The 27,856-nt window shown below is 44.6% G+C and overlaps 1 protein-coding gene across 1 annotated transcript; it reads left to right on the forward strand.

The window, feature by feature from the left end:
* Positions 1 to 2,816: 2,816 nt before the first annotated feature.
* MTNR1A (melatonin receptor 1A) lies at positions 2,817 to 27,856 on the forward strand. Its single transcript, XM_002745162.7, has 2 exons — positions 2,817 to 3,028; positions 22,701 to 27,856. The coding sequence occupies exons 1-2, from the start codon at positions 2,839 to 2,841 to the stop codon at positions 23,567 to 23,569; spliced, it is 1,059 nt and encodes a 352-aa protein (XP_002745208.1). The 5' UTR covers positions 2,817 to 2,838; the 3' UTR covers positions 23,570 to 27,856.

A 27,856-nucleotide genomic window follows, 5' to 3' on the forward strand; every position in this document is an offset into this window, starting at 1 on the left:
TAAAACATTCATATCTAGTGCCCAGGAATGCTTTATCTCCACATTTCAAACCACTCCTGGTACTACCAATGTTTAATGTTTTCTAAAGTGACAGCTGGAATGGACACTCTCTTTTATTTTTAATTTTTTTACTAAAAGAGGTTACATAGAAATTTTTAGTTTTTGTCTAATTATGACCTTTAAATAGATTTCTATTTTTTTTCCTGGATTATTTGAAAAATTACTTTATATAATTGTCTTAGTCTGTTTTCCATTGCTATTAAAGAACACCACAATACCTGGGGCTGGATTATTTTATTTTATTTTGAGGCAGGGTCTCTTTCCATCGCCCAGGTTTAAGTGGTAATTTTTTTAACAAACCCACTCTCACCTTGACTAATCCAGTCCTAGGAGAGCGAGAACTCACTCATGCCTGCAGAATGAACCCAGTCAGACAGAGGGTATAACCCTCTTGACCTGATCACCTCTGAAAGGCCCCACCTTCCCCTGGGGACCAAATTTTACACACATCAATTCTGGGGACACACTGAAACCATGACAAAAATGAAGATCATTAATGCTTTGTCTCTTACACATGTCACAAATCATTTCCCCAATTTATCTAGCTTTCACTTGTGTGGTATTTTTTGAATATAGGACTTTTAACATTTCGTTTTTTTTTTTTTTTCTTTTTTGAGATGGAGTTTCAGTCTTGTTACCCAGGCTGGAGTGCAATGGCACGATCTCGGCTCACTGCAACCTCCGCCTCCTGGGTTCAGGCAATTCTCCTGCCTCAGCCTCCTGAGTAGCTGGGATTACAGGCACGCGCCACCATGCCCAGCTAATTTTTGTATTTTTAGTAGAGACGGGGTTTCACCATGTTGACCAGGATGGTCTCGATCTCTTGACCTCGTGATCCACCCGCCTCGGCCTCCCAAAGTGCTGGGATTACAGGCATGAGCCACCGCGCCCGGCCAACTTTTAACATTTCTATAGTCAAATCTATCATGGCTGAGAAACTTAGAAATGAGGTTTCTTGCTTGGCAGTCAGAGAGCCCAGAGTTCAAATTCTGCCTCCACTTACTACGAGCTGCATGAGTTTGGTGCACTGCTTAACCTCTCATCCATAAAGTGGTCGCAGCAGAGTCAAGCTTTGTGGAATTGTTAACACACGGTACAAACCATAGGTGTCAAATCCGGATGCCAGAGATGGGAAGTGAGAAGCGTTGTCAGTGGTGCTGTCGATGGCAGCTGCTACCTGTTCTTTCCATGGTGAGGATTATTTCCTGCCTGCCTTTTTTTTTTCATGCTCAGACCGTGCTTCTCCACCTCAAGTGCTTTGTGTATTTACCTACATTTTCTTTAGCGCATTTCTATTTTCATGATCTACCCCAGTCCCACTGAAGTGTTAACTTTATAAAATCTTTATTTTATGCGCTTTTTCAAATTCTTTATGAGCTCAGTGCTATTTTAGTTAGTTTGTTTGTTTGAGACAGAGTCTTGCTCTGTCTCCAGGCTGGAGCGCAGTGGCACAATCTCTGCTCACTGCAAACTCCACCTCCTGGGTTCAACTGATTCTCCTGCCTCAGCCTCCTGAGTAGCTGACTGCAGGCAGGCACCACCACGCCCAGCTAATTTTTGTGTTTTTAGTACAGATGGGGGTTTCACCATGTTGGTCAGGCTGATCTCGAACTCCTGACCTCCTGATCCGTCTGCCTCAGCCTCCCAAAGTGCCTTTTTTTTCTGAGACAAGATTTTGCTCTGTCACCCAGGCTGGAGTGACTGGTGCACTCATTGCTCATTGAACCTCAAACTTCTGAGCTCAGAAGATGCTCTCACTTTGGCTTCCCAAGGTGCTAGCATTACAAGCGCGAGCAACCGTGCCTGGCCTACTTATTATAATTTTTAATGCACATTTTGATAGTGGTAGGTCGTACTTCTATTCATCTTATTAAATCCTTTTCCTGCACTTTCTTTTTACTCTTTCAGAGGGACTTCCGGTTATTGGATAGTTTTCTTGGGCTGGCATAAAGTATATGAGGAAAACGACAGTTTCAATCTTTGAATCTGGGAACACTGCGGGTCTCTCCGTTTGTTTACATGTCCTTTCACGATTTTCACGAAGTTTTCTCTCACTGCACACAGCGGGTTAAGCCGTTCCCTCGCACTTTTACATTGCTGCCAGGTATCAGACCCATCTGATGGCGCATTCTTTCTCATTTTCACTGGTACCTAAGAAAGTACAGACATTTTTATCAGCTGCAAGTATTGCTTTTTACATTTTTTCTTTAAAATCTCATTTCACCATCGGAAATATCTAGCACCACGTTAAACGGTGCAATACACAGCAGAAGAGCGTCCTTGATCTTTTCACGTTTTACTCATTATGAGGCTAACGAGGGAGACAGTATCTGTTCCCATTTTGCAGATAAGGAAGATAAGGGAGCTGGGGCACCGGTGACTGGGGAACTCGTCCCAGTCCCATGTCGGATTTGAGCCCGGGCAGCCTGGCCCTGCTGGGTGAAAAGTCCCACTCCAGAGAAGAAACACAACGGGTGGTCGCGCTGTGCCCCCACCGCGAGGAGAGGCCTCTGGGTCACCGTCCCCGGGGCGCGGCGGCTGGGCCCGGCTTCCCGCAGCGGGGCGCTGTCGGCCCGTGGTGCGGGGTTCGGGCCGCGGGCGGGGAGTCCCGGTGGGCTCGCTGCGGGCACCAGTTGTTCTCTGGCCGTGGCGCGCGGCGTCCAGGGGCGCGGCGTGGAGGGGCGCGCGGGATGGGGCGTGGGCGCCGGGAGCGCCGGGCGGAGCCTTGAAAAGCTCCCGGGAGGCGGCGGCCCCGCGGCCCAGACGCGCGCAGGGACCATGCCTGGCAACGGCAGCGCGCTGCCCAACGCCTCGCGGCCGGTGCCCGGCGGGGACGCAGCGCGGCCGGTGCCCTCGTGGCCGGCATCCGCGCTGGCCTGCGTCCTCATCTTCACCATCGTGGTGGACGTCCTGGGCAACCTCCTGGTCATCCTGTCTGTGTATCGGAACAAGAAGCTCCGGAACGCAGGTAGGGCCCGCGCCGCGCCCCTGGTTCGCGCCCCGGACGCCTCGGGCGGTTCCGAAACGCCGCGGGCTCGGAGTCGCTCTCCCTCCGGCCGGCCCGCTCGAGTGCCTTTCGGTGACCCGGAGTCGCGGCCCTGCGAGGTGGGACCCTCCGCCGGAGCCGGGCCCTCTCCCCTGCGGGGACGCCCGGGTCTGGTGTCCTGTCTCGGGTTTACCAGAACGAGACGCGTCGGCTCCAGGCTGCGGGAAGTTCCTCAACAGCCTCTGCAAGGTTCGAACCGACCCGCGGCTTGGTCCGACACGTGGTTTACTTTTCCTAACTTTGTTGAAATGTGGAAACGCAGAAGCGGGCACCACGACGGAGCAGCCGCTGCGGTTTTGCCGCTGGGAGTGGTCGGCAGCCACGAGCCTGCGGTGGAAGGAGGCCCCGAGCAGGCCGGGTACGCGGGGGACACTGTGGACGCAGAAGCTGCACTGTCTCCTGTTCTGTGTGACAGGAGGGGCTGCCCTTACGCGGAATATGCAACTACCGATAATTCTGTGCTTGACTTAAACTTGCTTTTTCCTCTGAGCAAGGAATTGAACTGGTTCGTTCTGGTGGGAAGCTGGGGACACTTTGCTGTTAGGATACCGGATGTTCAGACTCTGGGTGATGATTAGATGCTCGGCTCTCTGAAGAAACTAGTCTTTTATTTGGAGAAACCTTTGGGAGAAGGGGTGGGAAAGAAAACACGCACTTAAATGTCTGCCAAGATCAATATTTTTGTTCTAAACAGGGAATTGAGAAAAGCTCTCATTTTGTTGAGCTCCTTTTGGGGAGGCTCAGCCTTGCCGTTTTTCCCTGTAATGATCTTGCCGTTTTCAGTTTGAAAATTAGTTAATAAGCACCTAGTGATATGAATTGAGTTTGGGTTAGTAAATTGAATAAGCTCACTTCGTAGGTGATTGACTTAAACTGGAGGAATTCTGCCTTCAAGAAGAGGCTCATTCCTTCCTAGCAATAAAAACGGCTTTCTTGGCCGGGCGCGGTGGCTCACGCCTGTAATCCCAGCACTTTGGGAGGCCGAGGCGGGTGGATCACGAGGTCAAGAGATCGAGACCATCCTGGTCAACATGGTGAAACCCCGTCTCTACTAAAAATACAAAAAATAAGCTGGGCACGGTGGCGTGTGCCTGTAATCCCAGCTACTCAGGAGGCTGAGGCGGGAGAATTGCCTGAACCCAGGAGGCGGAGGTTGCAGTGAGCCGAGATCGTGCCATTGCACTCCAGCCTGGGTAACAAGAGCGAAACTCCGTCTCAAAAAAAAAAGGCTTTCTTTGGACCAAACAGATTGTGAGCACTGGGATAACTGAATCCCAGGGCCGCCTCGTGGTCTGGCGCTGTTGTTAACTCACCTTACAGAGGAGAAACTGAGGCTTCACGTTGTTCACAGGGACTGGAAGTGCGAGCAGGGTTCAGTTCCTGGAGCGGATCTCCGGGCTCAGCCTCATTCCTCGCTGGTCTCCGGGCTCAGCCTCATCCCTCGCTGGCAGCACCTGCAGCCCTTGGGAAGTTTGAATCCTGCAGAACGTTTCATTTAAAAAGTGTCCACAGCCGGGCACCATGGCTCCTGCCTGTAATCCCAGCACTTCGGGAAGCCGAAGCGGGGGAATCACCTGAGTCAGGAGTTCGAGACCAGCATGGCCAACATGGAGAAACCCCCGTCTCTACTAAAAATACAAAAAAATAGCTGGTGTGGTGGCGCACACCTGTAATCCCAACTACTTGGGAGACTGAGGCAGGAGAACTGCTTGAACCTGGAGGCACAGGTGGTAATGAGCTGAGATTTTGCCTATGCACTCCAGCCTGGGCAACAAGAGTGAAACTCCATCTCAAAAAAATAAAGTGAAATAAAATAAAAACCAAAAGTGTTCACGCCTGAACAGTTTTACTTCTTGTGTTTTCTGAAGAAGAACTTAAGAAAAGGGCTCCTTACACACACTTTGTATTTTATTTGCTAAGGCATATCCTTAAGAGGACGGTCTATAACATACTTCATTCCTGTAGCTACCTGGAAGACCCTTAGTGAGCTTAGTGAGCTTTAGAAGCTCCATATTTTTATAATAGGGACTTTTCGTTTATAGGTACAGCTGCAGCCGTTTGAGGGTTTCAGAATGGATGGTGATTTGGAAAGTCGTAAGGGTAGCTGATTCAAATGTAAGTTTCGGCAAAGCTTGGTAGAAGTTTGCATGATTTTTCAGCTGAATTAATTTAGTTGGTTTTAAGAATGAAGGGATGGGAAGAAGAGAATGGAAGAAATGAGAATGTGAAGGCATCTACAGTTTGAGCTCTCACTTTCCTTTGGAAAGCCCGGATAATTGCAGTGATTGATGCCACCTTCCTCCTCTCAGGGGAATGTGCTGACATTTGACTTCCCAGGGAAGAAATGAAAAATGGCTATCAATCTGTGTGTTGGTGACACTGGACAGTCACAGCTGAGGCAGGCTGCAGACAACCACTGGCATCTGTGGTGCTGACAGAATATTCACTCAGCCCTTGTCAAAAATGTGATAATAGAATTTATCTGCTATGTCACGTCTTCTGAGTAAGTTTGATAGCATAGTGGACGATTCTGGCAACGCAATGCTAGGACTCGGTCCTTGCTGTGCACCTTCTGATTTCAGAAATCAGTGAAGCTAAATACGAAACTTCATTCTCCCTGCCGAATTACAGATGATACCTGACTGTTTAGCCTCACAAGACTGTTGCAATGACTTGAGTGAAATGGCGCGTATGAGAACACTTTGAAAAGGACAAAACAAGTAACACCGTGTCGGGGTGTTTTCTGGGTACACCTCACAAGGGTGTGCTCTGTTTGTTGGAAACCATTGTGCCAAAGACCTATGATTCGTGCACTTTTCTATATGTACATTATACTTAAATAAAACTTATTTTAAACAGTGTCAGGCAAGAGTACAATACCATCTTGTCTATTCAGAATTCAATTATCTGGCCATCTAATGGAAGTAGAATACAGCCAATAAGTGGAAATTAGCAAAAGTGACAGGCTCTCACCCACAGCTGATTTGTTCTAACTTTGAGTCCCATCAAACAGTGATACCAGTGTCTAGGTCCCTGTAGATTATGAGCAGGAAATTAGGAGGAAGATTGGCACATTTAAAGAAATGGCATATAATAGCAAGCAGCATGGGTTGAAATAGACTCATTAAAAGCAAGTTTGAAACATAGAACAAGCACGACCTTCTGTGCTTACATTGTGAAGATGCAAATAACCCTGCTCACGACGAACGGCAGTGCAGGGCACTGACATATGTATTAATCGTCACCTGATCCATCAGGGAGAGGTGTCATCGTGTGTGGTGTGCTCTACTTAAGACAGAGGTATAATACATTTTAGAAAGATACCTGTCAAAAGCAGTTTATTATTATTTAATCTGTAGGCACAGGAGGGTTAAATGTCAGTAAATGTTAAAAAAAAAAAAATTGTTTCCCAGAACGGTCCTCTGGCTGGGTGGCTGACACTGGGCCTGTGCTAAGCCTCTCTTACACAAAATTCAGGTCTCTATAGAATGTTATATTGATCCATTCTACATTACCAGAATACACAGAGTATGGAGCAAATTTGGACTTTGGGCCTCAGATCTGATTCAAATCTTGAATGTACCAGGGCTGTTTTAAGATGCCACTAGAAGGATAAACTTAGATTCTGCCCATCAGTCTACCTACCTACCCATCTACCCACCCATTCATACACCCATCCATCTACCCATTCACCCACCCATCCATCCATCTATCCATTCATCCACCCATCCATCCATCCATCCACCTATCCTTCCATCCATCCATCCATCCACCCATCCTTCCAAACATCCATCCACCCATCCATCCACCAACCATCCTTCTATCCATCCACCCACCCACCCATCCATCCATCCACCCACCCATCCATCCATCCTTCCACCCATCCATCCACCCACCCACCCATCCATCCATCCTTCCACCCATCCATCTATCTACCCACCCATCCATCCATCCTTCCATCCATCCACCCACCCATCTACCTACCCATCCTTCCATCCACTCATCCATCCATCCACCCATCCTTCCATCCATCTACCCATCCTTCAATCCATCCATCCTTCCACCCATCCTTTCATCCATCTACCCATCCATCCATCTACCTATCCATCCATTCATCCACCCATCCATCTACCCATCCATCCATCCACCCATCCTTCCATCCATCCATCCTTCCATCCTTCCATCCATCTATCCACCACCCACCTACCTACCCATCTACCCATCATTTTGAGGTATAAATAATAGTATTATGATGTTATTACTAGTATGCATCTGGTGATTTGTTCTTTTTAGGTTATTTTTATTTTTTAAATGTTCATATATTTTTAAGTGTATGTTTTTTAAAAACCAAGTAGATGATGTGAATGGGAAGAAAGTGAAATCAGCCAGAAATGGTTTAGAATCAAATTCCCATTTGTGACATTATGCAAAATACACAAAATATTCCTTGTCTGAGTTTTCCCTTTTGTAATAACCATTATCTCTCTGCAGAAAGTAAGCTTGAGATTTAAAGACTTATTATTTCAATATTCAGCTGTTCTCTAACTTTAAGTGAATCAACTCTAGACACTGCAGTAGCTTTCTTGGGCAAGCATGTTGCCATTCAAAACCTTACGACGTACCTTGTACTGTAGAGATGTGGACGATGGTTATAAGCTGAGCCCATGCTTCATGCCATCTCCAGTCTGAGATTTCCTGTTGGCACTGTTGCAGCTTCCCGCCTGTAGCTTTCCACACTATTTGATATTATTGATTCAAGGCCATTTTTTCCTTTTAGAGACATTTTATTGATTTTCCCCCCTTGTATGCTTAGCTGTTCTTCAGATTTCTATGACTTTTTATCCTGGTTTGTATAGTACATTATTACGGAACCCTAAGTTTTTACAAATGTGTCAGAGTAATTCCCAGAATTCCCCGTAAAGCTTATGACAGTAGTTTCAGACTCTCAAACACATGATTGAATTTGGGTCTGACCTTTGGTTCCTCCAGCTATTTATTTCATAAGAAAGTGTTTCTGGCAGGAATTTTCAATGTTAAATTAATCACAGATAAGATAGAGTTTATGTTCACTGGCTTCCAGCATCATTTTTCTCTTGGCAATTTTGGAAGTTAACCAAGGATAAAATAGTCCTAGATTAAAGCTCCTGCCATTTGATGGTTTTGTTTTAAAAATATCTGCATTGAAAAGTATCATGCCTTGGAAGTCACTTTAAATCTTCATAGAGTCTTTGGAGCTCATTCTGCTCCTTCTTCATTAGCACCGTTTCAAAAGAATAACCAGTACCATGCTGTTTTGATTACTGCAGCCTTGGATAGTTTGAAATCCGGTAGTGTGATGCCTCCCACTGTGTTCTTTTTACTTAGAATTGACTTGGCTATGCGGGCTCTCTTTTGGTTCCATATGAAGTTAAGGTGGTTTTTCCCAGTTCTGTGAAGAAAGTCAATGGTAGTTTGATGGAGGTAGCGTTGAGTCTGTAAATTACTTTGGGCAGTATAGCCATTTTCACGATATTAATTCTTCCTAACCATTAACATGGAATGTTTCTCCATCTGTTTGTGTCCTCTCATATTTCATTGAGCAGTGGTTTGTAGTTCTCCTTGAAGAGGTCCCTTATGTTCCTTGTGAGTTGTATTCCTAGGTATTTTATTCTCTTGGTAGCAATTGCGAATGGCAGTTCATTCTTGATTTGGCTCTCTTTAAGTCTGTTATTGGTGTATAGGAATGCTTGTGATTTTTGTACATTGATTTTGTATCCTGAGATTCTGCTGAAGTTGCTTATCAGTTTCAGGAGATTTGGGGCTGAAAAAATGCTCATTGTCACTGGTCATTAGAGAAATGCAAATCAAGACTACATTGAGATACCATCTCATGCCAGTTAGAATGGTGATCATTAAAAAATCCGGAGACAACAGATGCTGGAGAGGATGTGGAGAAATAGGAACACTTTTACACTGTTGGTGGGAGTGTAAATTAGTTCAACCATTGTGGAAGACAGTGTGGCGATTCTTCAAGGACCTAGAAATAGAAATTCCATTTGACCCAGCAATCCCATTACTGGGTACATATCCAAAGGATTATAAATCGTTCTACTATAAGGACACATGCACAAAAATGTTCACTGCAACACTGTTTATAATAGCAAAGACCTGGAACCAACCCAAATGCCCAATGATGATAGACCAGACAGAGAAAATGTGGTACATATACACCATGGAATACTATGCAGCCATCAAAAACGATGAGTTCGTGTCCTTCATAGGGACCATCATTCTCAGCAAACTGACACAAGAACAGAAAACCAAACACCACATGTTCTCACTCATAGGTGGGTGTTGAACAATGAGAACATATGGACACAGGGAGGGGAGCACTACATACTGGGGGTCTGTTGGGGGGGAATAGGGGAGGGACAGCGGGGGGTGGGGAGTTGGGGAGAGCTAGCATGGGGAGAAATGTCAGATATCAGTGAAGGGGAGGAAGGCAACAAATCACACTGCCGCGTGTGTACCTATGCAAGTACCTTGCATGTTCTTCACATGTACCCCAAAACCTAAAATGCAGTTAAAAAAAAAAGAATAACTAGAATAGCTGAAGTGAATGGAGCATCCGTACAAGGTGCCTGGAGTTTTCCCTTTCTTCCTAAGTATTTGTAAGTTGCCTCACCGACAGAAATACCATGTTTTTCTAAAAAGGAAATTCACATACTTTAGAATTTTCTAGTACCAAAGAGGCGATGAGTGGATTGTTGTTAAAGAAGCGATTATGCACGCACAGAACTCTGCCTGTTTCATTGGTGCCCTCTCTGCTCAGGAAGACAGTGCCTTAATCAGCAGCCTCATTTCTGCCCCTCTCAAATAATCAAGTTGACCAGAGACCTGAGGGCTGTATGTGACATCTCAGTGATTTTTAGTGTTACAGTGTGCAGATAAGAAATAAACTGGATTTTTCTGAATGAAGTGCTCAAATACTTGTCTTTCTACAGAGCCGTGCGCTGTTGGCAATCAAATTGGAGGAATCAGTCTCAGAAGAACAGACACAAATGAAATGCAGCCATGGTGCTGAATATTACTCCGGTTAGTGGAGGCGAAATTGAGTTGTTAACGATTTAAAAGCGTGCCCAGTTGCTTTCATACCGAGTAGTTCTGGTGCTTATTGAACTGAACATTTATTTGGGTAAATACTTCCTGCATTCCTAATGTATAAGGCAGAATGTAAATGGTTGGTAAATTTTTGAGGGGTTGTCAAAATCCAAGGTCCTACGCTGAGCTTGGGTCAAACGTGGCACCTACTTTCAAAGAGATTACTTTCTATCAAGGCACTTTAGAAATTTGTGTTCTTTTTATTTCCAAACAAAGATAAGACATGGAGTACAAAGGTATGAAAATAGGAGCATATTTACATAGCAGAAAACCTTTTCAAGCGAAATGCAAAAGTTGGTTGGTAGATGGTCGCTGGAGCTTAAAGCAATCATAAGAAATTTTTAAAGTTGTTATCTTAGGATGAGAGAACAACATAATACTAGGGAGGTGTGGAAACTAGTCCACATGTGAAATAGCAGCAGACTGAGACAGAATCAGTGAGGGAATTTCAAGGAAACTGATCAGTGATAGAGACACAGCATAACTATGTGAGAGTAACACACGGGCATTATGTGTTTTGAAGAAACACCTGCTGGAGAACTAGCTTGCTAACTTACATTTTTGTTTTCTCACAGTTATTAAGTGGTGGATTATAAAAATGTATGATCAGTAATTAGTATTTCTTCTTTGATTTTCCGAACACATTTAGGAATATGAAACACCTGTGGTCTCCAAAGGGATAATGTGCTTCCATCCTTCATGTGTTCATTCCCTTCTTCTTTATTTAAATATCGGTTGGTTGCCTCCTGTGTTCGTCTATAGAGTAAGGAGCTTAGGACACGATTTTGTTTCAAGAGAAAATTCTGGTTCATTCATTTTTATTTTAAGACATAGTTTAAATTCCAACTTTTAGGATTTTTTTGCCAGTTAGTTTTCATTCTATGTTTTCCTTTTATTTTCACTTTTCTTTTTAGCTCCTTTAGTTGTTCCCTCTGAGTTTGGAGTACTTTCAACAATTCTCATTTGTGTTATGTCCATGTAGGTATTATATAGTCTTTTACCAAGTACGTTTTTTAAAAAGATTGTTTTACGTATATATAATAGATACATATCCTTATGGATGAAGCATTCCTTATCTATGGAAGATCAGTGCTGTTATGGATAATGTTTTTTGGGATATGTTCCCTCTGAAGCACATGGCCTCTGGAACCAGATGCCTGGAGTAAACCCCTGGCTCTGCCACCCCACTGGTGTGAAGTAGGGCACGTGACCTAAGTTGTTTAGTTCCCTCCCTTGTTAATTTGGGACAATACTGATATTGTAAGGACTAAATGACTTGCTGCATACTTAAAGTGAATTATGACTTAAATATAACATTCCCAGAGGCAGAATGAATTCTTTTTGTTATTTAGTATTCTTCGTGTAGAGTTATAGTTCTGATGGGTAACTATATTTTTATTTTTAAGATAGAGTGCAATATTTCACATTTATAGGTTTTTTGTTTTTTTTTTTAGCTAGAGTTTTCACTCTTGTTGCCCAGGCTGGAGTGCAATGGTGGGATCTCAGCTCACTGCAATCTCCGCCTCCTGGATTCAAGCAATTCTCCTGCCTCAGCCTCCCAAGTAGCTGGGATTACAGGCATGTGCCACCATGCCTGGCTAATTTTGTACTTTTAGTAGAGATGGGGCTTCTCTATGTTGGTCAGGCTGGTCTTGAACTCCAGACCTCAGGCTATCCACCCACCTAAGCCTCCCAAAGTGCTGGGATTATAGGTGTGAGCCACTGCGCCCAACCTGTAGGTATTTAAATACTCTAAGTACATAAAAATAGAGTTAACATATTTAACTTTTTAAAAACTACTTTTATGAGAATATTATTTAATACTTTTGCAGTGTTAACTTCTTTTCCTCTCATTAATTTAACTTTGATATATAAATAAGCACTATTATGATTGTACCATTTTTACTAAAACTCTTTTGGATTTAGCAATTTAGCATTACTGTTTAGTGCAATTAATCTATTTATTTAAGAGTGTTTTCACTGAGTCCTTCAAGGTTCAGAAAAGTGCCTAGGGAAAAAAGACTCCTACCATAAAGAGAGTTCATGTAGGGTTTTTTGGATTGCCCATTAATGTGGCTGAAGTATTATGTTTTTGTTTTTGTTGAAGTTTCATCCTAAATTCTCTAAGATGAATAAATGTACAGCATGAGTAATTCGTCCTCAGTTTAAGGGTGAAGGCGGAACCAGTCAGGCTGTACTGCAGTTGTTTGACATGTTACAAATGCCTCATTAAACCGCCCTTCTCAGAAGGTAGTAACCACATGTAGAAAATAAGCAGAATTCTTTGCAGGATGTTCACCTTTAACACGGACTGAAATCCAGACTGGAAGAAGCAGGGATGTGTATGTCTTAATATGATGCTCCAGTGTCCTTGGTCTCTTGTGTATACAGTGTATACACAACACAGTGTACAACGTCAGGTGTGCAGGGTATAATACTGTGTGTGACATAAAGCAGTGCTGATTCTATTAACTTTCTCCACAGCAGCAGATAGTCAACACTCAAATGAGAGACCAGGATGGGGGCCTGGAGACATAGAGGGGTGGGGAGAGAGGGAAGAGCCAGGAGGACACGTGGAGTCCAGGAGGCAAGGGAGTCCCGAGGTGCTCAGATGGAACAGTGTGTTCAAACAACAGCGAGTCCCATGAATCAGCAGTGGGGAGACAGCGTGTCCCGTGAACAGGGTGTGAAGAGAACAGTGCATCCCGTGGACAGGGTATGGGAGGACGGTGCATCCCATGGACAGGGTGTGGGGAGGACGGTGCGTCCCGTGGACAGGGTGTGATGCTGATTGTCACATGAACAGGAAGCACTGTGGATGGTGTGTTGTATAAACAGGGTGCATGGTGGGCAATGTGTCCCATGAATAGAGTGTCATGTGGACGGCATGTCTCATCAGTGGGGTGTGATGTGGACAGCGTGTCTCATCAGTGGGGTGTGATCTTGGTGGCCTGTCACATGAACAGCATATTATAGTTTGGAAGGTTTAAGGAGTGAAAGGCCGGGAGAAGGGTCACCGAGAATGTCACTGAATCCTGTGGAGCTGCTTAAGCCTGGATATTGCAGGGGGATGAGTTGTCACGTGTGGCTGTGGAGAGCCATGTGTGGAAGGTGGAGGGGAGCAGTGAGGCTGATGGCAGGAGAGGCAGGGGATGAGAGGAGGTTCGTTGGCTATGGAGAGACACCTGACTTATTGCAGGGATCAGGGAGGATCCTGCCTAGCCAGGACGTCATGCCAGGGAGGAACCTTCCATGAGGCTGCACGTGTGGTTACCAACACGGGAATAGAAATGAGACACGAGGGAGTGACCCTGCAAGGGAAGATGGGCCACATGCTCTCAAATCCTCACCACGGCCCTAAGCAGCTTGGTCTAGTCCATATTAAGTGACTGCAGCTGTGAGAAGCTGTGACTTACCCGAGGTCACCTTAGCAGGTGGCACGGCCAGGATTTGACTTGGGGTTTTGTTTCGAAACTCATAGTGTACGCTGCTTCTAGTAATCTGAAAAGACAAGTTTCTACAGGATAGTCCTTTTACATTGAAGAATCTAAAACACTGACTGTGTGCTTTGATGCCTCGAAGGGAGGCTCTTCCCTTTCCCTTGTCCTGCCAGAGAATATTCCATACACACCTGCAGTGCTCAGCTTTCCATGGTCATACAATTAACATGTATGCACATGGAATTTTAAAAATTACAGACCACGTTTGTAAATAGTTCTTTATTAAACCAGACTGGTCTTGGGGCGAGTGATGCTTCAGTTCAGGCACCCTCAGTTTCATTTAGTCTTCGTGAACAGGAATTCAGGGGGCCGCTGATCTTGCTTTCCCCAGGCTTAAAGTCCAGGCTGAAATAGGAGTGCATGAAGGAGGAGTGAATATTGGCCTACTGAGAAAACCAGCCCCTTAGTGGATACGAGCAGAAATGCAAGCGATTTCTGCTTCTCTGAGGGTGCAGTTCAGAGGCCAAGGGTACATGAATTCATTCAGGAAACGATTCCCAAGCACCTGTTATGCGCCAGGCTCTGGGCTCGCCGTGGGAGAGCAAAGGCTCATGTCCTCAGTGAGGACCTTAGTCTCAGAAGGAGAAAAGCTGCCAGGCACGTGTGTGTGGTTTCACGTTGCTTTGATATTGGGAGCAGATGCACACGTAGTGAGGATGGAAGCACAGAAGAGCAGTGCCAGGAAGCACCTACAGTCTGTGACCCCCACCCAGTACAGCCGGCTTGCTTCTCTGGAAGGCACCATCATAAATAGCTTCTTTTTCCCATCAAGAAGCCAGGAGCTCTTTAGGAAACCACCCAGCTTCATTACAGAGCCGAAGGTCGGTTTTAGGTTTGCTGGAAGCGGAACTCGAGACAGAGGCTCCTGCTTTGCTTTGGGAGCCCTCTCGGGGGAGCTTGTAAGAAAAGAGAGAAGCAGACCAGGGCAGGGGAAAGAATCACTTAGGGATGGGATCTCAGGTAAACCTAGACTTGGCCTGATCCATAAGTTGGGGCCTCTGGGCATCAAGCCAGCAGAGTTTCCATTGCTTGAGGCGAAGGGACAGGTCATTTCTACCCCTGTATCAGTGGCTCTTTGTCACTGAAGGCATTCTCTGGGGGAGGGTGCTGTCCTTGACAAATGCAGATGCCCAGCACTCACAGCCACTTTCAGGAGACATTTGCCAGCCTGGTGAAGGCAGCCTGGGCCAAGCATTAGCAGTGTCTATGGCACCACACCTGAAAGGCAGGGGATGAGCAGAAGCCGCCTGGAGCCCAGGCTTGCTGTGGTAATGGGCTCTGCCAAACCTGAAGTTCCAGGGAAAGGAAGCAAACATTTCGGTAGGCTATCCCCAGGGTAATTTGAGAAGGTAAGCTGCCATTTCCACCTGTGATTTTCTGATCCAAGAATCCTGGCCATGGGATGAACAACTCTACATTAAGCACTGACTTAGAGAAGGTACCACACGTTAGGGGTCTGTACCCTAGGCTCACCCACCTGCTGCCATAACTGAACCTTCAAAAACCATTCTACCGATCTGCCAGGTCAGCTATTTTGAGATGGGAAACCTGTTAAGTGAGTGAATTCCGAGGACATAGCCCCGTTACTATACTTCATTTGCAGTCAGATGAGTTCCTTAGTCAGAAGCGATACTATGAGGAATACGGTAATAATGGATAAGGCATCCTGTCAGTCTATGGATGTTAGGAAGACTTAAGGGCTTGTAAAGGTATACAAGGCAAAGCCATATTCAGAGTCTGCTTCTCTTCCAGTCAGAACAAACCACTGCTTCTTTGATGATGGAAGTGGTATGTAATCCAGCCACCAGCGGCATCTGGCTGATTTCCCCTGGGAACGGTGCTCTGTTGGTGTTGATCTGCACTTTTGGCAGGCTGGACACGCAGCAGTGCGGCAGTGGCTGTGTCTGCATCAGTTTTCGTGAGGAGTAATCTGTTGCTGAGCTCGTGATAACTTCTATCCTTGCTGCTGCGACAACTTTGTGAGCCCATTGGTCCAGGGCTGGTGGCCAAGGACAGATAACTGATATCCACAGGTTGTATCATCAAGACACAAATACTGTCACACGGAGTGTCCATTCTGAGAGGTCTGCATGCCTATGCCTTCTCCAGAGCCCAGTAACCGTTTATCTAAGCACATTTCTTCAAAGTCCTTGCCCATCTAGCTCAGTGGTCCCCAACCTTCTTGGCACCCAAGACTGGTTTCATGGAAGACAAGTTTTCCACAGGCCAGGGTGGGGGAATGGTTTCAGGTTGAAACTGCCCCACCTCAAATCATCAGGCCCTAGTTAGAGTCTCATAAAGAGAATGCAACCTAGATCCCTCAGATGTGCGGTTCACATAGGGTCACACTCCTATAAGGCTGTAATTCTGTCTGATCTGACAGGAGGGGGAGCTTAGGTGGTAATGCTCAGGCGCCATTCACCTCCTGCTGTGCAGCCTGGCTCCTGACAGGTCACGGACCCGGTCTGTGGCTAACGGTCAGCTGGATTAGGCATCCCCAACCTGATCAAGCTGACCATTAGCTACCACCCATGAATCCAACTGAACGTTAAGCCACTGTCCCCATCAGGCTGGGGACCCCTGATCTAACCACTGCCGCTTAATCAATGCAGATCTGAACCCATGGTGTGCTCTCCTTCCAGGAAAAATGAACAACCAGCGTGAAGTTCTGTTTCCTGGGAGGGTCTTCCTCCATCCTTGTTTTTTCAGGGCCATATTGGATTGGGTCTGTAGCGTTGAAACCGTCCAATTTCAGATAGTGTCAGTAGGTCATGAAAAACCAAATGGAAACCGGGCAAGAAAGTTTCTTCTTTCTTATTCAGCTGATCGGGGGCATGTCCCCATGAGGCCATAGGAGCATGCTGAGGGAATGAGGCAGGGTGGTGGGAATGTGGACCATGGGCCTCTGAGCCACTTGCTCATGTGTTTCCCTGTGCCTCCATGAGCTGCTGGAGCCAGGCCTTGGATGTACAGCTTCTGTTTGATGCTGTGATGGGGAACTTTATGATTTGGTAGGTCACCAGCACCTGGTCCTTGAGAGAGCTTTCAGATCACATGGTCACTTGGTGGACCGTGTTCAAGCATTCAGACTCTACTAAGGCCAAGTAGGAAGTAAAACATTGTTTCTTAAAAGGGGAATCGTTATCAGCCGAGGACAGCACAGATTTGCTGAGTCTGTGTTATGAGTCGTCTGAATGTGCCTGCTAATGCCTCCTTACAGCCTTCCTAGCTACTGCAGTGGCCCCTCCATACCTGTGGCTTCCACATCTGTGGATTCAACCAGTCATGGATTGAAAATATGATATGTGAGGAATGTGCAGCTCAAAGATATAGAGGGCCAACTTCACATATTCACAGGTTCTACAGGGCCAGCTGTGGGACTTGAGTGCATCATTTGACCATGTCCCCACTCAAATCTCATTTTGAAATCCCGTGTGTTGTGAGGGACCTGGAGGGAGGAATTGGATCATGGGGGCAGGTCTTTCCACTGCTGTTCTCGAGGTGGTGAATAAGTCTCACAAGACCAGGTGGTTCTATAAGAAGGAGCTTCCCTGCACAAGCTCTTGCTTTCTTTGCCTGCTGCCATCCATGTAAGATGTGAGTTGCTCCTCCTTGCCTTCTGCCACGATTGTGAAGCTTTCCCAGCCAGGTGGAACTTTAAGTCCATTAAACCTCTTTCTTTTGTAATTGCCCAGATTTGAGTATGTCTTTATCAGCAGTGTGAGAACGGACTGACACAAGCATCCATGGATTTGGGTGTCTGTGGGGAGCCTGGAACCAGTCTTGCTGATACCAAGGGGCAACCATATGAACAATTCAAGCACCATTGGTGTCTTAGTCGGTTCCTGCTGCTGTAACAATCTAGACTGGGAAGATGTAAATAACTGAAGTGTGTTTCTCACAGTTCTGGAGGCTGGGAAGACCAAGATGAAGGCACCGGGCCATTTGGAGTCTGGGGAGAGTTGTTGTCTGCTTCCAGGATGGTGCCTTCTTGCTGTGTCTCCTGGCGTGGATGAATGCTGAGTTCTGACATGGTGGAGGGAAAAACAGCTCCTGGCACCTCTTTTATAAGGGCACTAATTCTACCTGTGAGGGCTCCACCCTCATGACTTAATCACTTCCTGAAGGCCCCACCTCTCAATACTGTCACACTGGTGATTAAGTATCAACACATACATTTAGGGGGAGACGTATTTAGATCATAGCCATTGGATAAGGTGGCTGAGCAGCCTTCCAGGCTCCAGTCAATGCCGACAGTCTTTTGAGTCACTCAGGAAATGGGTTGGTTTGGTACGTCTTGTCCCATCATATGGGACCAACCAATCATATGGTTGGTATTATTTTGCTTTTTGTCTCAGTGGTTGGAGAGGATGCAAAGACATCATTTCACCTTGGAAGGTGGGTACAGGTGTCTCAAGGAATTCTCTTTCCCCTGCAGACTGACTACCAGTGTCCCTTAACCACTGGAAATAGGGTTTCTAATACTTTAAATTTAGTCTATGACAGAACCAACTGCAGGTAACCCAAAACCAATACAGAGAAATCCTCCTGAAGGTTCTCGTTGGTCCACTTCCATAACCAACTTCTGTATCTGTCTGGGTTCAATTGATCTGAGAAGCAACATCGCTAGAGCAGCTGTGTGAGCTGATTGAATAGTGAATTTGAGGCTGTTGCTTCTGTCTGTCAGTACTTCTAGACTGTCTTCTCCTGCAGTCTAGAGTCCACGGAGTTGAGAAGGAAAGCCACATGTCAGGGGAGACGCAGGGGAAGCTAGAACCTGGGAGGAAGGACTGGAGCACTGGAGGATGGTCAGAAGTCACCTTGTGAATTGGCCTCTCACTTCTTCCAAGCTAGGAGGAGGTGCACAGGAGATGGAGAAGCTGTGGGCACACTGCTGCCGCCCACCGTCCTGCCGGGCAGTGGATGAGCCCAGAGTGCTGGGCTTGCAGTGGCGTCTGGCAGTCGACACAGACATTCTGAGCACAGACGACGCTGCTGCTGCCCTTCCGCCTCCAACATCTCATACGATTGCCTCTTGTGGGGAATGCTAACCCAGAGCTGAGAAACGAAAGTTGACACAATATAAATCCACTGTACATTTATTAACCCTTGGCCGGGTACTGTTCAAGGTGGAGGGAGGTGTCTGGGACAGGCAGCGTCCTCACCTAGCTGAGAGCCGAGAACTGGGAGATGGGGAGAAGTAGACATAATTGCAATAAACAGAACAGCAGTACCGCGTTGCCGTGGTCATTGCCAGAGGGGACTCACAGGGCCAGTTCTGAGGAAGGCACTCCAGGCAATCTGGCATTTCAGTTGTTTGTTAACTGATTTTATTCATATCTACGCCATGTTTAACATCCGATTTAAAGTTTTATTCCTGGGAACAAATATTTACTATGCATTCTACAGGTGGTGCTTGAATCAGCACGAGGCTGGTGGCTATTCATCTTGTTGCCAGCATACTGCCTTCTAGGTGTTTTCCTCCCTCATCTTCTCTTTATAATGTTCTAGTTCTAATATGCTTTTTAGAATTATGCCTGGGGCGGCCGTAAGCCAGGACTTAGCCACAGGGCTCAATTTCTGAGTCGCATGTGGACGTAGGAGTACAGGAGCTTTCTCAGGGAAGTAACATCGAACAAAACTAACCAGTTCACAGCACTGGTATAATCTCGACTCTCATCCAATTTAATTCTACGCTTTTCTTTTCTCATCTTTAAAAAGTAGGAATTATCCAGGGAGGTCACTAACACATCTCTCAATCTTAACATCGTACGATTCCATGATTCTGCCACAGTAAGGATTGGAACTAAATCCAACAGAGAAGAAATGAGTACCCATTAACAGACACTATTTTACATTTCAGAATGCATTATTAAGCTTATTGCTTACAGTCCTGGATGACTGTAAAAATGGGTGCATTGTCCAAATGTCTCGAGTTAGATAGATTTGAGGATGGGATAGATGAAAGTATAATGTGTATGATTACGATTAGATGATTTAATGACTCTTATCTGGTGAAGTTCCTAAAAGCAAAAAGGCAATTCCCTTTCCCCTTCTGCCCCGGATGCCACACACACCCCGGACATGCACACAGAAGCATCTGCTAAAGCTTTATGTGAGCCACCTGACAGCTGCTCCTGGGTGGAGGCTGTGGCTTCATTCATTTCCACCAAGCATTTGTAAAATGGGATTAATTCAAAGAAAATTAAACTAATAGTTTAATGAATGTAATTACTTGAACAGTAATGCAATGTAATTACTATAAAATAAATGAAGGAGAGTATTACAGCCACGAAAGAAATTTATGACCTCATTTGTGATTTTATTTTTAAGCTCTTTCAAAAATAAATCTCTATTAGGGCCAGTTTGTCATCATGACACTGTGGGCAAAAATGTGCGGTTACAATGACAGTTTAATTTGAAACAGATTTTCACATATTATAGATACTTTCAAAGCATTAAACATTTTGAGCTGAGAATCTATTAAAATATGCCTCTTAGGAATTTAAATGTTTCGACGCTAATTGAAAGTGATCTGTGGGAAAAATAAACTTGCCTTCGTAACTTTAATTTGGATGAATACAACCGATTTTTAAAGAATTTGCTTTTATAATACTTTATCTGAAATTCCTGACTGAATGGCACAAATGTTACCTTTCTTTCCTCATGACTGCTATGGGCTGTTTCATTTCACATGTTGAGAGGTGACACTTTAACTCATCAAGGGTATGAGCAGAAGTCACTGTATTAGGTACAATCTAGGAGGCAAATATGAGGAAATGTACTCAGGGTCCACAGTCCGGAGATGCAGGGAAGCCTGGCTTTCAGGTGAATAGGATAGGGGGTGAAAGCTACTGTCCCTCCCCCTGGGGCTCCCTCCATCCTTGTCTAGCGCACCCCTTTCCTCACTGCTTCTAGCTCTGTGTGTACTCTGGTGTTGCTGCTTACTCTAGTGTAATATTTTTGGCACTTCCTGTCTCTCAATTCCTGTTTCCCTCCTCCTGTGTGGAGGCTGTGGCTTCATTAATTTCCACCAAGCATTTGTAAAATGGGATTAATTCAAAGAAAATTAATATATGCATTTAATATGTAAGTTGAATTGAATTTATTATAATTTAATCTGAGTAAAAAGCAGTATATAAAGAGCTTTCAAGCTCTTACCACTAGGTGAGCAAATGAGCAAAGGCTTCTGGTATTTCTATTTGAGATAGACTTGGGAGAACAGGCAGCATTTAGAAAGTTGCTGTGAGGAGCAATTGGAGGCAGAAGGAATAGTAAAAAACAAAGGCTGAAGAGCCTTGAAAGAAAAAACCGTCTTTGAAGAACATCTCTTAAAATTGGACTAATGTACCTGGGAGCAGTGGCTCACAGCTGTAATTCCAGTACTTTGGGAAACTGAGGTGGGTAGATGGCTTGAGTCCAGGAATTCAAGACCGGCCTGAGAAAAATGGCAAAACCCTGTTTCTACAAAAATACAAAAACCAGCTAGGTGTGGTGGCATGCACCTCTGGTCCCAGATACTTGGGAGGCTGAGGAGGGAGGATTGCTTGAGCCCTGGAGGCGGAGGCTGGAGTGAGCCAACATCACAGCACTGCACTCCAGCCTGGGTGACAGAGTGAGACTCTGTCTCAAAAAAAAAAAAAAAAGAAAAGGTGACTAGAGTTATTTTTTCTATAATTAAATATGTGTTGTCATATTAATTTAGAAAAGTATCAAATAGACCAGGGTTTAAGTTTTGTAACATAAGTTCTTCATAAAAATCTAAAGAGAATTTCTGCATTTTCCTTTGGTCCAAGGTGGGGGAGTTGTAGAACCTGAACGTTTCTATGGTGTAAGCCACTGTCCATGGTACTGGTCACAGATCATGACATCTCACGCTCAGCACTACCTGCGGAGGAAGATGCTCATTATCCCATCGTCTTGGCGAGGAAACGGAAGCTTGGTGAGGTCAAGTAACTTGCCCCAGTTAGACAGTCAGTAAGGAATGAAGCCACGTTCTCATCCAGGCGGCTGACAGCAGAGCCCTCTTTCTCTCAATTCCTGTGTGTGGGATGATCAGAAGCTAGAGGCCCGTTGAGAGCTGCTGAAGAACTAGAGAGGGAGTGAAGACTTGGAACTTAAGGAAGTTGTGGCTGGCTGAGAAATAATGTGATATGAGATTTCTCAGGTGTAGAAGGCTCCAGAACAACAGATGGAATGCAAGTATTCTGATCTCAGGACTTGTAATTCAAGAGAAGAGAAACCAACCTTTTGAAAGATAGCCGTTTTGAGCCTGGAACAGGCCGTGTTCTGGGGAGGTGGGAACGTGTGAACCTGGGACTTGATATGATGGGTGGTAGTGGGCTGGCTTCCTGCTGGAACGGCCTCCAGTTCATCTGCAGAGCGGTAGCTGCTGTGACATCAGGTCATCAGAGTTGCAGGGGTAGTTCCTTGTTTAACAATTGTAACAGAAAACCCAGTGTGAACTGGTATTCACTGCATTTTCTTTTTTGTTTCTTTTTAATTTTTATTTATTTTTTATTGTACTTTAGGTTCTGGGGTACATGTGCAGATCATGCAGGATTGTTGCATAGGTACATACATGGCAAGGTGGTTTGCTGCCTTCATCCCCCCCATCACCTATATCTAGCATTTCTCCCCTCATTATCCCTCCCCACTCCCTGCTGTCCCTCACCTAGTCCCCCCCAACTGGCCCCAGTGTGTGATGCTTCCCTCCCTGTGTCCACATGTTCTAATTATTCAACACCCGCCTATGAGTGAGAACATGCGGTGTTTGGTTTTCTGTTCTTGTTTCAGTTTGCTGAGAATGGTGGTTTCCAGATTCATCCATGTCCCTAAGAAGGACACGAACTCATCGTTTTTTATGGCTGCCTAGTATTCCATGGTGTATATGTGCCACATTTTCTTTATCCAGTCTATCGTTGATGGACGTTTCCTAAACATTTCTCTTTCAGGAAATATCTTCGTGGTGAGCTTAGCGGTGGCAGACCTGGTGGTGGCCGTTTACCCGTACCCGTTGGTGCTGACCTCGATATTTAACAACGGGTGGTACCTGGGGCCCCTGCACTGCCAAGTCAGTGGGTTCCTGATGGGCCTGAGCGTCATCGGCTCCATCTTCAACATCACCGGCATTGCCATCAACCGCTACTGCTACATCTGCCACAGCTTCCGCTACGACAAACTGTACAGCAGCAAGAACTCGCTCTGCTACGTGCTCCTCATCTGGCTGCTGACGCTCGCGGCTGTCCTGCCCAACCTCCACGCGGGGACCCTCCAGTACGACCCCAGGATCTACTCCTGCACCTTCGCGCAGCCCGTCAGCTCTGCCTACACCGTCGCCCTGGTGGTTTTCCACTTCCTCGTCCCCATGGTCATCGTCACCTTCTGCTACCTGAGAATATGGATCCTGGTTCTCCAGATCCGACGCAGGGTGAAGCCTGACCACAAGCCCAGGCTGAAACCACAGGACTTGAGGAACTTCGTCACCATGTTTGTGGTGTTCGTGCTCTTTGCTGTTTGCTGGGCTCCTCTGAACTTCATTGGTCTGGCTGTGGCCTCCGACCCGGCCAGCATGGTGCCCAGGATCCCAGAGTGGCTGTTTGTGGCCAGTTACTACATGGCGTATTTCAACAGCTGCCTCAATGCCATTATATACGGGCTGCTGAACCAAAACTTCAGGGAGGAATACAGGAGAATCATAGTCTCGCTCTGTACAGCCAAGATGTTCTTTGTGGATAGCTCCAATGAAGTGGCAGATGGGGTTAAATGCAAACCATCTCCACCAATTACCCACAGGAATCTGGTAAAGGTGGATTCCGTTTAAGAAAGCACCCCCTTCCTGGCCAGACGCACACGCTGCTGGAGGCCTGGCTCCTCTCCGCCTTTGCTTTCCTGTTGACAGAAGTCTAGGAAAACAGAGTGATGGAGGAGACTTCCAACCTTCACCTGGCTGCTGCCATGGTTTCTGAGTTAAAGTGCTGTCCGCTTTCTGAACACATCTCCAGTCTGCCGGTCAAGACGGTTACATGTTGACTGAGGAATGATTCAGGGCTTGGGGGAGAGTCAGCCGCTGGATGCATTCAGGTGAAGGACTGTGCGGACATATATCGGAAGTGCCACAAATGGGCAGTTGCATTCTTCTCCACTTTATGAAGATTTCTAGTGGAAAAATGAATAGAGAACTTTATTTATAAATGGATCAATTTTTTTTGTAAATGAGACAACAAAAGGAAAGGCTGAACATAAATCAGTTAATGGCTCATCAACGATTACAACCACAACCAACACCACAAACTCTCGGTTGGCAGAATTAGCATTGGGTAGCTATACCTGTGCTCATAAATGTTTGCCGCTCTCTGATACAAGTTGTGCATGCAGCCAGATAAATAACTAAATTATGGGCTGAGCATGGTGGCTCACACCTGTAGTCTCAGCACTCTGGGAGGCTGAGGCCGGCAGATCACCTGAGCTCAGGAGTTCCAGACCACGCTGGGCAACACGGTGAAACCCCGTCTCTAATAAATGTAGCAAAGCTGTCACATACGGGAGCAAATTACTGATTTGCAACTATATACATAAAACAAAAGTTAACTGGATATACTTGCTAATGATTCTTTTCATTAAGCATATTTGGAAAATACCAAATTATGGCTGGGATGTGTGTGTGTGTGTGTGTGTGTGTGTAAGTTGCCTACAAAACTTTACCCAAGTTCTAGTTCTTATCAAAATCAAACTTACATAGTAAAGGTAAGATTTAGGCCAGTGTTGCAAATTTCAGATACCCAAACCCTAAAAAGTGAACCAGGCTCAACTGAATGCTTTCTGCAGTTTATTTTATGCTCTTTTCTTGATGCTTGGTATGAATTGCTGTGTTGCTAAGTGTACACAGTGTGATTCCTTTGTTCTTTATGGAATTTTATTTACTTATTTCTGTATTGTACTATGTTTGAATTGTATGTCAGCAGACATAGTGAATCGAAAACTGTGCCCTTCAAAAAGTTGCCAAGAGTATCTTACTTGAAAATCAAGTGTGTAACTTTAAAATATTCAAGTGATTTTTCACTATCATCAGATAGTTAAAATATTGCCAATGTAACAGCTACTCATAAAGACCAAAGTCCCAGGTTTCCCCTACTAGAATCCCCATGTAGGAGTCTCCTAATCATTCATTCAAGGTATTGTCTCTGTTCCTCCCTGTAATATCAGAAAGTAGAGTGCCCTTAGCTCTGTGTTTCTTTCCTCTTGAAAAACTTAAATGTGTAATCAGTTGTGCTTGATATTTTTAGTGTATAAATTATTCTGTAGTCTGTTTGGAAGATTAACTCTTTCAAGACCATTAGATTAGGACTTATCAAGTGATCTGTTGTGTAGTTCCAGTGGGTACCTGGGTAGTATCGTGTAGTATCGCTGGAGATGTGCTCCTTATTTAAGGAAGCAGACTGTTTCATGAAATCTACTAAGCTGCATTAATCAGCTGTCAACCCGTACTAAGTATCTGCAGTCTGTCAGAGTCGCTTGTTTCCAGCGTAAATATCTTTGTCAGTCTCCCCTCTGCCTATGGGAATACTAGTGGTGATGTGAGGGTTGACAAGAAGATAGTGACATCTGCCATGGCGTATTTGCAAATTCTAGGATGATTTGCACTTGTCTATAGCTGGGATTTTAATGCCTAGACTGGAGGCTTTGTGAGGCCAAAAATAGTACCTGTGTTATAACAGAGAAAAATGCCCCTTTTCAAAAGCACTCAGTGGGATTTGAGACTCTGGCTAGGCAAAGCCTATGCAAGGCCACTTGATGTGGAATAAGGCTCAGCATCTCTTACTGTCTTGTCTTTTATCAGTTGCTGAATCCTGTGAAATTATAAGCATTCCATAATTTAAATACCTACATTAACATCCAGTTGGATTGCATAGATGGAAACATTTCACCATTCTAATTTACATAGATTATTTGAATATTATCACTGGAGAGCTTGCTTCAGCCATATTCTCCTATGGAAAATCTAAATCACGTAGGATTACCTTCTTTTGCCTTTAGTGAATGTAACTTTTAAACACATACTGTTATGTTTTTCTTATACCTGTTGGAACAGATTAACTGGGGACATACTCACTATACCACATTATGTAAGCTTCATGGTCGTATAAAATATGGTTTTTCTTTGTTTAAAACTAAAGCGTTAATAGATACTATAGATTGAAGAACAGAATAACTTCAGGTTGCTCTGTTGTGGGTCTCATTCCCAAGTATGTGTGTATGTGTAAATCACTGACATGCATAAGCAATCACATATTTTTCTGACAAAGCAGCAGAGCAGCTTGATTTTAAATATGCTGGGAGGCAATTTGACAGGATAATCAATCGTAGATCTTAAACCCATAGTTGCTTAGTGACTAAACACATTCAACGTGAATGTCACGTAATGAATTTCGGTCATGTTTTGGACTACCTCTGATTCATCCCCAAATACTTCACTGTGAATAAGCAAATGCATTTGGAATATGCTTTTCAGTCAGTTTAAAGGACTGAGTTATTATATTTGGGGATTATGTGAACATTATAAGCAGTACAACATAATTTTCAAAATTTCTTGTTCCATCCTTTTACTTTTTTCTGCTTTTATGCTTATAATTAAAGTATCTCCATTAAAAAAGTGACTGTGTACAGTATAAAAAGTCCTCTAATCTCGGCAACGGTAGCACCTGCTTTGCTATACTGATTACAAGTTTTTGGAAATCTCCAGAACTGTAGGGGAACATTTAGGGAATAAATGAAAGTGATTTTAGTTGTGTCAAATATTTATGTTGCTGATAAGTGCATACCTATTTTACCAAAGGTCTTTAGAAGACCAAAGATTGAATGTCAACTAAATTTGTAAAATACAGGAAAAGGCCAAAAGGGAGAGAGAGCTAACCAAATTCTTACTATCCACATAATGTAACGATAATTAACAAGGTAAACAGTTAGTAATGCACTAAATGATTACCAAGAGACTGTTGCGGTGGTTGCAGTGTTTAGAGGCCTGTGATTGCAGCTCCTGTGCTGTCAGCGTACTGCGTTCAGGACATCCCTAACCGGGGTCACTTCGCACTTGTCTACGCCCAGGAGAACAATGAAGCTAAGTGTGCCGCACCTTGCTTGAAAGTGGTAAAGGAAATTTTAAATCAAAGGAACTACAAAATCATAAAAAAAAAGCTAACGATTTTAGAATCGTGACCCCTAATCATATATATTACTGTGTTTCTTTCTTCTTTGGGACAGAAACAGTTTAATAGAAACAACTATTTAGGATTGCTTTTTACTGTTACAGAGTTTAATGTGAGAGAACAAATTTGTGTATGTTGCATGTGTGTGCGTGTGTGCATACTGTGTATTTTAGCCAGCTGCTTTTTGTTTCAGTTGCAATGTTGTTGATCTTAGGGAATATGAACAGCCTTTGAAGAGATAAAAGATCATTTAGATGCTGTGTGTGTTGTTAGTAATAATGAAAAAATGCATTGTTCCTAGAAAAGAGTACCTTTATTATGAGGACACATTTCTATGTTCTGATTACAGGACAATATGAACACGCCTGTTTTAAAACAATTGATTACCATTGCTTTTAGAAGGAAACACTTGTCTTTGTCCTTTTTTGTGATTATCTGGTGCTCTAATTCCCGATAGAACGGTTATATTGCAGTGTGTGAAGCAGATGTGTCTAGTTCAGTAAGGAGAAGTGGAGAAAATTGCTTAGAATTAAGAAAATGAATGGTACCTTTTCTTTCTATCATGATGTTCAGCAAACCCGTAAGAACTCTTGAGTTTTGGTGCACAAAGGGACTAGTGATTATCCACCACGCACCATCCTAATCAGTACTGGATGAGCCTCAATGCTTACGACACAAGAGTAACAATCAATTCAACTGCTCAGCTTGCATAGGAGACCGTAACTGATTTCCACCTAGAAAACTGTATCTCCCTTAACTCTCCAACCGTTGTCCTAGAGAATGTGTTTGCTTAGACAATGTTTGGAAAACTCAAAGTAGTTAAATATAAGATGTTAACTTGAATTCTGATATTGTTTTACACTGGTAACTATTTTCTTGCATTCTGGATATAAATTTTAATAAAA

Source organism: Callithrix jacchus, chromosome 3, assembly GCF_049354715.1.
Source record: "Callithrix jacchus isolate 240 chromosome 3, calJac240_pri, whole genome shotgun sequence".
NCBI classification, from domain to species: Eukaryota; Metazoa; Chordata; class Mammalia; order Primates; family Cebidae; genus Callithrix; species Callithrix jacchus.